Source organism: Sus scrofa, chromosome X (genome assembly GCF_000003025.6).
Source record: "Sus scrofa isolate TJ Tabasco breed Duroc chromosome X, Sscrofa11.1, whole genome shotgun sequence".
Lineage (NCBI taxonomy): Eukaryota > Metazoa > Chordata > Mammalia > Artiodactyla > Suidae > Sus > Sus scrofa.
This window is the reverse complement of record NC_010461.5, coordinates 42,142,964-42,153,912: the sequence shown is the minus strand read 5'-3', so window position 1 is coordinate 42,153,912 and position 10,949 is coordinate 42,142,964. Positions and strand designations below refer to the sequence as shown.

Here is a 10,949-nt window from a genome sequence, read left to right as displayed (position 1 = left end):
CCCAGACCTACAGAATCAGAAACTGGGGTAGGGCCCAGCAATCTGGATTGAACAAACCTTCCAGATGATTCTGATACACACTAAGATTTGAGAGCCGCTGGGCTAGAGAGTGGTGGGTGCCCTACAAAGAGGGTAGCTGGGGAAGGCTTCAAAGAGGGAGGTGACACTTGAATGTCTGCTTCTTTTAGAGCATAAACCTCTTGAGGGCCAGGATTTGGGGCTGTCTTGTCTGCTCTGGCCAAGGCCCGGAACGGCACCTGGCAGCCAGTAGCTGCTCGATACATGTTGAATCAGGGTATTTGACAAACAGCACCTGCCATATGCCAGGCACTAGGCTAAAGACGTTTTAACTGGCAATCTTCACAACATGCTCTTATGATGTAGGGTGTGCGGGGCGGGGGGTGGGGGTGGGGTAGTACCTACCTAAGTTACTTGGTGGACACAGCCAAGCCGGTTCCCTGCCGATCACCCCTTCCTCGAGCCCTGAAGGCATCCCCAGCTGGCCTCTGGGGAAGTGGACATGCCCAGTTCAGTCCTTCTGAATTCTCCTCCCCGCATTCTTAACCACTTCCCCTTCTCACTTCCCTTGTGCTGACCTCCCGTCCACATGCTGACCACAAAGAACCTCACTTTTAGGAAAGATGAGGGTGGCGGTGGTGCAGGCAGGATGGGCGATGAAGCAATTACCTCGATGCCCGCTGTGCCCCCACGAGGAGGGATGCGCTGAGCCCCCCACGCTCATCTCACCCTCGTTTGACACCCCCCCCCCGGCCGTGAGGTTGGCCATGTCCTCGTCATTGTCGTGGTAGAGATGGCGCATTTTACAGGTGGAGAGAGACAGAGATTCAAAGAGGTTCCAGTGACTTGCTCAAGGCCACACAGCCAGGAAGTTCAGCCTGGCTTCCATCTTCCAGGCTCCATTTCCCCTCAGTAAGAATTTGTCCAGGGAGCCGCCCTACTGAGCGCCCAAGGGTGGCTGGGCGGGGCTTGGGGTGCTGGGGATACAGCGGCGACAAACAAAACAGCCCAGAGCGAGGCAGGAGGGAGAGAGGGGAGAGGAGAGAAGGAAGCTCAGGGGCGGAGGTGGCGAGGGAGAGATCGGAGCTGAAAAGACCTGCGCGCCACCCCCCCCACAACCCCACCCACCCACCCCACCCCGCCCCCGCGCGCAACCCCTGCTGCCCTTCGCCCTCCCAGTTCCTCCTGGCCCTGGTTCCTCTTTTCCACTGACTCCAGGAGCAGGTCAGCCCACATAAAGCCAGGGCTCCTCTCCGGGGTACAGCGCTCAACATGCCCACCCAAAGGCAGGCCCCTCAGCTACTGCTGCTGCCGCTGCTGCTGCTCACCTTACCAGCCACAGGTGAGTGGGCGGCCCCTCCCCACCCGGGCCGGCCCCGCCCCCCTAGGGGTGCCCAGGGGCCCACGACGTCCCTGACCGTGCTCCCCCACCCTCTTGCAGGCTCAGACCCTGTACTCTGCTTCACCCAGTATGAGGAATCTTCGGGCAAGTGCAAGGGCCTCCTTGGGGGGGGTGTCAGCTTGGAAGATTGCTGTCTCAATGCTGACTACGCCTTCCAGGAGACCAGCAGCAAGTTCTGTATGCCGTGCAGGTTAGGGGGAGCCTGGGGTGTGAGGGCAGGCAGGAAGGACCCGGCTCTTTGAGATTGCCAAGGGTGGCTCCGAGGCCCCGATCAATCGTGGCCATATAGCTCCGGGTGTCTCAGCCTCAGCTCTGTGGACACCTGGGACCAGAGAATTCTTCTTCGTTGTGAGAGGCTGACTTGCGTGTTGCAGGATGTGCAGTCACATCCCTGGCCTCCCACTCGATGGCATTTGCAGCTTGCAACAACCAAAATGTCTCTTGGACATTACCAAACATCCCCTAGCCGCTTAGAATCACCCCCGGTTGAAAACTGCCATGGCTTGCATGTATGGAGCACTTCCTGCATACTGGAAGGGTTGCGGGCAGGGTGCAGCTCAGGGATTTCTGAAGGTAGCTCAAGTCCTCTAATGGTGATGCCAGCTCCTATTGAGTGCCTACTGTATACAGACACATTGTGGGAGGGGGGGCGTTTGGGAAATTTCAAGGGCAGCTCCAGACCCCTGATTATGATGCCACATTCATGGAGCACTTCTGGAATACCAGATACATTGCATAGCGGGAGGATGTTCCTTTTTTTTTTATACCTTTTTTTTTTTTTTTTTTTTTTTTTTTTGTCTTTTTGCTATTTCTTTGGGCCGCTCCCGCGGCATATGGAGGTTCCCAGGCTAGGGGTCGAATTGGAGCTGTAGCCCCTGGCCTACGCCAGAGCCACAGCAACACAGGATCCGAGCCGTGTCTGCAACCTACACCACAGCTCACGGCAACGCCAGATCCTTAACCCACTGAGCAAGGGCAGGGACCGAACCCGCAAACTCATAGTTCCTAGTCGGATTCGTTAACCACTGCGCCACGATGGGAACACCTTTTATTATACCTTTTTAAATCAGGAGTTGATTTGCAGTGTCGTGCCAATTTCGGCTGTACAGCATAGTGACCCAGTCATACATACATATACATTCTTTTTCTCAGATTATTTTCCATCATGTTCCATGCCAAGAGATTGGATACAGTTCCCTGTGCTATAAGCCTGAGGATTTCTGAGTGTGGTGCTATAGAGTCTCCTAATCTTGATGTCACCTTACATGTACTGAGCCCTTTCTGTATGCTAGACCAGACGTATTTTCTAACTGCTTACTGTATATCCCAGAATGAGGAGCTTGGGGATTTCTGAAGGCAGCTCTGGGCCCCTCGTCCTCAACAGGTCACATCTGTTTAGCGTTGCGCCGTGCAGGGGGCGTGGGGATAGATCTGGGCATTTCTTTTCTTCTTTTCTTTTTTTTTTTTTTTTGGTGGCCCTCCGCGGTGGCTCAATGTGGGATCTCAGTTCCCAGACCAGGGACTGAACCTGGGGCCGCAGCGGTGAAAGTGCCTTGTCTTAACCCCTAGATCTCCCACCCCCACCCCAGCAAACTCCCAGATCTGGGGTGTTTCCGATGGGGTCTCTGAGCTCATTGGGATGATGCCTCCCGTTTATTAAGTACTTTGCCTGCTACCATGCATTGTCGTGGCCTGGTGGGTTTCTGTCAGCAGTTCTGGGCCCCTAGTCCTTACATCTGTTGACTGTGTGCCTGCCACTGTCCTTGGGGGACTTCAAAGGGTAAACTCCAGGTTCCCGATCATGAAGGGAAATGATATGTAAGTATTCCCTGTGTGCCTACTTCTTCCCGTGCAATCCCCCAACATCCCTAAAAGATGGATACTCTCATGGTTCCATTCCACATGCCTTCATCCTGCATCCCACCTGTGCCTGCCCACACTCTATGGTCCCCTACCCCATCCTCGCCAGAGCCCACCAGGATGGGACGTGTGTTCTTCTCTGCAGGCCCCCACAATGGTCACCATGGTCCGCATGGGCCCCCTGCTCAGTGACCTGCACCGAAGGCTCCCAGCTGCGGCACCGGCGCTGTGTAGGCTGGGGCGGGCAGTGCCCTGAGAATGTGGAGCTGGGGACCCTCCAGTGGCAGCTGCAGGCCTGTGAGAACCAGCCATGCTGTCCTGGTGAGGAGGCTCTGCCAGGCGGGCGGGCCCTGGGAACAATCACAGCACAGAAGCCCTGAGGGTGGGTGTGCCCGATGCTTGTAAGGCACCAAGGAAGAGGCCACTGTGGCTGAAAGGAGAGTGGCAGGATGGGAGGTCAGAGGGGGACTGAGCCTTGTGGTCCACAGTGAGGATGTTGGCTTTTTTTTTTTTTTTTTTTTGTCTCTTTAGGACCGCACTCGTGGCATATGGAAGTTCCCAGGCTAGGGGTAGAATCAGAGCTGCAGCTGCCAGCCACAGCCACAGCCACAGCCACGCCGGATCCTGAACTCACTGAGCGAGGCCAGGGATCAAAGCTACCTCACAGATACTAGTTGGGTTCATTACCGCTGAGCCACGCTGGGAACTCCAGGATGTTTGGCTTTTATTCTGAGTGATGGAGTGATGTAGTGATGGCAGAGAAATGTGATCCGACTTGGGTTGTGGCAGGCCCCTCTTGCTGTTAGGAAGACAGACTGCACGTGTTGAGGAGTGAGGCCGGGGAACCAGTGTGAAAGCTACTGCAATCGTCCAGATGAGCAATGATGGATGGTGGGCCACGTGTGGCAGAAGATGTGGGGACAGGGTTAGCTGATATGGGACACACGAGGAAGCCCGGACCCTTGAATGGCACCACCACCTCCATCTTGTCGCCCTCTTCCCTCCCACAGAGATGGGCGGCTGGTCCAGTTGGGGGCCCTGGGCACCTTGCTCTGCCACCTGCTCCAGAGGGACCCGGACTCGTCGTCGGGCATGTGATCGCCCCACCCCCAAGTGTGGGGGCCACTGCCCAGGAGAGGCACAGGAATCAGAGGACTGTGACACCCAACAGGTCTGCCCCAGTGAGTGAGGGCAACCACAGAGCAATGATTCGGGCATGCGGGGTGGGTCCAGGAGTTACAGCAGGGAACTTCCAGGGTGGGAGGACTTCAGCATGCGTGACCACACTTGGCATCTCCCCATCCCCCACCCCATCACAGCACACGGGGCCTGGGCTGCTTGGGGTCCCTGGGGCCCCTGCCAAAGCACCTGCAAAGGTGGACCCAGCGAACCTGTGGAGAGACGAAAACGCACGTGCACAGCACCTGAGCCTTCCACGAAGCCTCCCGGGAATCCCTGCTCAGGGTCAGCCAATGACCAGCGGATGTGCAGCGGCTTGCCACCCTGCCCAGGTACTTGGGGATGAGGCCTCTGACCCTCTGCTCTTGACTGAAGCACAGATGCTCTACCATTTCAGGGGACAGAGATCTGAGACCATGTGACCATGTGACCATGGAGCTCTTTGTCTAGGGGAAATCTGCCTCAGGGGTCTAGGGGCTGAGGGGGGCAACGGAGGTGGCCTTTCCCCTCACTTCCATCCTCCACCAACAGTGGCTGGGGGCTGGGGGCCATGGGGCGCTGTGAGTCCCTGCCCTGTGACCTGCGGCCTGGGCCAGACCCGAGAACAACGGTCGTGTGATCACCCTGTGCCCCAGCACGGGGGCCCCTTCTGTGTCGGCGAAGCCTTTCGGACCCACATCTGCAACACGGCTGTGCCCTGCCCTGGTCAGCACCCCAAGATGCCTCATTTCCATGCCTAAGCCCTGCCCCCCATCTCTGCTGCCCAGTTCCTGCTATTAATACCTCATTCCTGCGTCTAATTTCTCCATTCCTGGCCCCAATGCCTTGGTTCCATCTCTGATCCCCCTTTCCCACGTCTGGTCATTCCCACTCCCACCCCAGCCCCCATTCCTTCCTCCAAGCCCTCTCGCTGGCTCCCTTCTTTGGTATGAGCCCAGCTGCCTCATCTCTGCAGTGGATGGAGAGTGGGGGCTCTGGGGAGAGTGGAGCAACTGCGTCCGCCGGGGCATAAAGCACATCAGCTGCCAGGAGATCCCAGGCCAGCAGACCCGCTCGAGGATCTGCAAAGGCCGCAAGTTTGACGGACGGCGATGTCTTGGGGAACAACAGGACATCCGGCACTGCTACAGCATCCAGCGCTGCCCCCTCAGTGAGTGGCCCCAGAGACTATGCTGTGGGGGTGGGGCAGCCCATGCCGGGGATACAGGCTTTCTGATTCTCTGCCTCGGACCCCGCGCATCCCTGCCGCCTCTCTGTCACCATCCCACTGAGACTTCCAATTCTGACTCGGGAACCCCTCCCCTCATTGCAGAGGAAGCCTCCTGGTCCGAGTGGAGTACCTGGGGGCTGTGCATACCTCCTTGTGGCCCCAGCCCTGTCCGCACCCGCCAGCGCCTCTGCCAGCCCAAGCTCCCCAATTTCCCGTGAGTGAGGGGGGCTGCATGCCTCGGAGGGGGTCATGATATGGATATGTCAGCATTCAGGGTTGGAGAGTCAGCTACCCCTAACCAGGGCTTCCACCACTGGATGCAAGGTGCCTGCCTCGCCAAGGGCCATCTCCTCGCTGCAGGAAGAGGGGAGAAACTAAAAAAGCTGAGGAAGTGGAGGTTGAAGGGAGAATCAGTAGGCTCCAGGCCCTTCACTCATTCACTCAGCCATTCTCCCATTCACTCCATTCTTCCTGTGTCCATTTGTTCTGCTACCTCAGTTACTCAAGCTTGGATTTGCTCTTTCAGTCCCTCAGTCATTCATGTCTCCATTCACCTTCTCATTCTCTCAGTCACCCATGCCCCGAGGCACTCTAAGGCCTTTTGGGCAACAGTTGCAGAGAAGCAGAACCCAGATCCCGTGTATTCCCCCAAGGGATCCAGGTACACAGGGCCCCGAGAAAAGGCCTCCGAGGAATGGTTGGTGTGTGGAAAAGGCACCGCCATCTCAATCTGGATCCAGGAAGCTGATTGGACCTCCCTGGCAAGAAGGAGTAGGGAAAGGCTTTCCTATCGCCAGGACTGTGTGAGCATAGTAGTAGATACAGGTGATCAGCTGCTTGAAGTGTTTCCAGGTGGCCAGGGTGGCCCAGGCATTGGAGAAGATTAAAACACTCACTCCTCCCTTCTTTATCATCAGGCCACTAGATTAAATGGCCTCTTCCCAACTTGCAGAAGGCCTGCCATCTGGCCTCTGGGAGTGGGGCTTTGGGTGGGTCTGGAAGATGAGTTAGAGGTGTTGAATGGAGGCACAAAGGACTCAACAGAGGAAGGGAGTGAATGGAGAAAGGACTGATTGAGAGACTCAGGATGGGAGTGAGTGGAGGGCTTGTTGATTCAGGGGAGAAATAACCCAGCCAAAGACCATTCTGGACATGGGACGTAGTCTGAACAAAGTGGAAGCGAGAGCTAGAGATTGACTTGGGGGCAGGGATTTGGGCCCAACAACAAATGCCTTGAATGCCAGGGCAAGGCATTTGAGTTTTTTCCCGTGGGCATGCGGAAAGATGTAAAAAGGTTTCAGAGATAAGACAGCTCACATCAACAAATAACAATTCCCAGCATTTACTGAATACTTACTCTGTATCAGACAGGACTCTGAGCACTTTACCTGAACCGACTCATTTATCCTCAGCCCAGTGAGGTTATTATTCCCATTTTTCAGATGAGGGAACCTGGGGCATGATGAGGGAGATAAAGAAATTGCCCCATATCTTACAGCTAAAAAATAGTGTTGAGGGAGTTCCCGACATGGCTCAGTGGTTAACGAATCCGACTAGGAACCATGAGGTTGCGGGTTCGGTCCCTGGCCTTGCTCAGTGGGTTAAGGATCTGGCGTTGCCGTGAGCTGTGGTGTAGGTTGCAGATGCGACTCGGCTCCTGTGTTGCTGTGGCTCTGGTGTCGGCTGGCAGCTACAGCTCTGATTAGATCCCTAGCCTGGGAAGCTCCATATGCCGCAGGAGCCGCCCTGGAAAAGGCAAAAAAAAAAAAAAATTGTGTTGAGGGAGTTCCCTGGTGGCCTAGTGGTTAAGGATCCAGTGTTGTCACTGCTGTGGCTCATGTGGCTACAGTGTCGAGAGATCAATACCTGGCTGGGGGAACTTCCGTATGACGTGGGCTCAGCCAAAAAAAAAAAAAGTGTTGGGCACATAGTAGGCGCTCAGTAAGAGTTTGTTGAATGCATTCTTGCCTTTCCTGAGCTTCTCTTCTCCATTCCCCCTCTAACGCACCAGGCCCACCATTACCCCGGTCGAAGGTCAGGGTGAGAAGAATGTGACCTTCTGGGGGAAACCTTTGGTAAAGTGCGATGTGCTGCAGGGGCAGCACATGATGGTGGAGGAGAAACGGCCATGTCTACACGCACCTCCCTGCAATGAACCCTGAGGATGAGAAGCTCTAACACCTCTCTCTTCCACTCTGACTCCCTGACCTCTCAGACTTAAATAAACCAGCCTCTACCCCAAGAGTGGGGCCGTAGCATCTTCTCGGCCAAAGAGCACCGCGCGGGCAAAGCTGCAGCGGCCTGTGGTGGAAAACAGTATTTTTCTACTATGGCCACAGTGTGGCAAGAGTGAAGGCGAGTATCTGTCCCTGCCATAGCCCTGACGTCTGCCCGCAAACCCGCAGTGCCCTGAAGCACCCAGCACGTACCTCTGCAGAGCGCCGAATTACGAATTACAGGCTTCCTGATTGGCTCCCCGCCCTGGCAGGCACTTTCTGATTGGCCGGCCTGCTTGTTTTCCTTCTCCCCGCCTTCTAAAGCTCCCTCCCCTGGCAGATTCCGCGTCAATCCCGCAAAGAACCGCGGCAGAGGGGTGGCTGGGGTTGGCCCCCCACCGAGCGAACACCTGCACCCACCCACTCCCAACAGCCCAGCTCCAACACCGCAATTAGCGGCGACAAATAGCTCCGGGAGGCGGGGGGCGGGCTGAGGAAGTGCCTACGAGGTGCTCTGAGCCGGGACAGGGGCAAAGAGAAGCCAGAGTCAGCATCTGCCAGAGGAGCCCCAAAGACAAACCCAGACACATCCCTTTAGAGTTTGTTCATTCATTCAACACTTATTGGCATCTACTGTATACTAGAGCTAAGTCTGGGCATCAGGTGGAGGAGGATTGGTAGGAGAGGACATCTGAGCGAGGGAACAGACTAGAATGGGTGATCCTTTCATTTGAACATTGATTCAACACTTACCAACGCCTACTGTATACTAACAATAGCGCCGGACATCATGGGGGAATGGGAAGAAGAGGCAGAATGGTAGGTGTCTTCACAGTGAAGGGAACAAACCCAGGCTTTGTGCCTGGTGGTATTTTAAGACTTTCCATAGCGTGGATTCGTTTAATCTATAAGGGACACATGAGGTCAATATTATTATCCCCGCATAACCAAGGAGGAAACAGGCACAGAAAGGTAGTGGGCTGAACATTTATGAAACACCATGTCAGGAGCAGAGCTTAGGACTTTGTGCTGTGAGTGAAGGGAGGACACCTCTGTGTGGGAGGAGACTTCCGATGGGAGATGTGTGACACCCAGAGTCTGTCAGGGTGCTCATTTCCTTGGGTCAATTCTCCCTTGTGTAAAATGGGTCAGTCGATGGGTTGGGATGAAGGTGAAATTGATGAATATTTGGTTGTCTTGGGAGGCATGAGCCAAAGTGAGGGGTTCTGGTTGCCTCTACAGGGTATGAGGAAGGCATATGTTTACAAGAAAGTGGACATTTGGCTGTATGTGTGCATTGTATGTGTGATATGCAGCTCTGTGGGTCTGTGCAAGAATTAAGAATGTATTGAGTATATATGGAGTGTGTGTGGAGTTAAAACCATGTGCACCATAACAATCTGTGAGGGATGTGTGTGTGTGTGTGTGTGTGTGTGTGTGTGTGCACATTAAGGTGGCACGGATATGTGTGTGTGAGTTATAAACCCATTATAAACATGGGTACAGTACTGATTACAACGATATGTCAAGGGTGTATGTTTCAGAGTCTTTGCTCATCAATGCACAACAAAGAAAAACATTCTTGGAGCCCCTGCTGTATGTTCATTCCTGCTGGAAATGAAGACAGTGCAGAGGAGCCTTACTTCTACCTCAAGGAGTTGAGACATCCCTGGGGGTGGGGGGTGAAGGGAAATCTTCATTCTTCTGTAATGAAAGAGAGAAGGAAGGGACCTTCCTGGCAGATGTCACAGCACTCCCCCAACCCCACCCATTTTAGAGTTGGGTCAGGTGGTCATATTTACAGATGAGGAAGCCAAGTTTCAGAAGCATTAAGTCACTTTCCCAAGAGTATAGTGGAAACCCAGTTTGAACCCAGGCACTCTGACTCCAGACCTCACGGCATGACCTTGTTTAAACAGGCCAAAGATTTAATGAAGAATGTACAAATGACTAAGTAGATGATTCATTCGAAAATCCTGCAGGCAGAAGGGACTCCAAATCTGCCTACTTCTTGCCATAGCTTCTTCCACCTCCCTTGGTCCATCATCATCACTCACTATGGCCCACAAGGCCCTACTCCATCTGGTCCCTGCTAACTTCTCTGACCCCCAACTCCAGCCACAATCTCCCTCACTTGCTCTGTTCCCACCATACTGACACCTCTTTCTGGCATATTCTTTAAAAAATGCATGTATCACAACGTGAACATGACCCTTTGGAAGTGAACTGGAGTTCGTGGATTCTTTCGTCTATAGAGTGGAAATCATATTACCCACACCATAGTATTGTTGTGAGGGTTGGGTACAATGTGTCGATAAATGATTTTGAAATGTAATTGTGTTATCATTGTAGTCAGGATTTTTTTTAACTTGTTAGATCACCAGATGATTGTAAAAAGATGTAAGTGGAAAAGCCAGAGGGAGGAGATGCACAGGGCAAGGTATGGGAATGAAAATGGACCTTTCATGCCCTCTCCCCAAATCTCCATGAGTTCCTCTATCTGGAAGCTCCATCAGGATCTTATAGGCACTTCCACAGCCCACCTCTGCCCAGACTATAAGAATCATTTGTTCATGTGGCAAACATTATTTGGCACCTACTTGTTGCATACCCTAGGATGGGTCTGCCTCTGCCTACGGAAAGTTCTCTGGTGCAGGGGAAGATAGCCATGGGCGTTGCCAATACCAGGTGGTTATCATAGCTTTTGATTGTGTCTAGGGCAAAGGGATGGGGGCGTACAGACCAAATGTGTGTGTGTAGAAGGCTGGGGCAAGGAGATGAACACACATCAGAACTAGAGCTTCAGGATATGTGTCTGTGTGGAGATTTAGGTTTATCCATGATCATCTGTGGGTGTGTTTTGTCTGGGTGAGCATGCTCATGTGAGTTTCCCTGGGTCTCCATGTGTCTGTGTCGTGCCTAATGTGCATGTGTAGGCGTATGCGCGTGAGTGTAGGCAGGCATGCCCATGAATGTTACCCTAGGCTTCTGTGTGTCTGCACAGATACCTAGATCGCTGTGTTCTCATACATGCCTCCGTGTGTTTCCTTACTTTTGTGTGTGT

The 10,949-nt window shown here is 53.9% G+C and overlaps 1 protein-coding gene across 2 annotated transcripts; it reads left to right on the top strand.

The window, feature by feature from the left end:
* Positions 1,034-8,159, top strand: CFP (complement factor properdin). 2 transcript variants are annotated; one of them, XM_003135053.4, is made up of 9 exons: positions 1,034-1,360; positions 1,460-1,610; positions 3,426-3,601; positions 4,291-4,461; positions 4,600-4,791; positions 4,991-5,164; positions 5,415-5,609; positions 5,772-5,883; positions 7,681-8,159. In XM_003135053.4, the coding sequence occupies exons 1-9, from the start codon at positions 1,291-1,293 to the stop codon at positions 7,829-7,831; spliced, it is 1,392 nt and encodes a 463-aa protein (XP_003135101.1). In that variant the 5' UTR covers positions 1,034-1,290; the 3' UTR covers positions 7,832-8,159. The 2 variants fall into 2 exon arrangements, with proteins under 2 accessions (XP_003135101.1, XP_013846341.1); XM_013990887.2 differs by lacking the exons at positions 1,034-1,360; positions 1,460-1,610 and adding an exon at positions 2,892-3,238.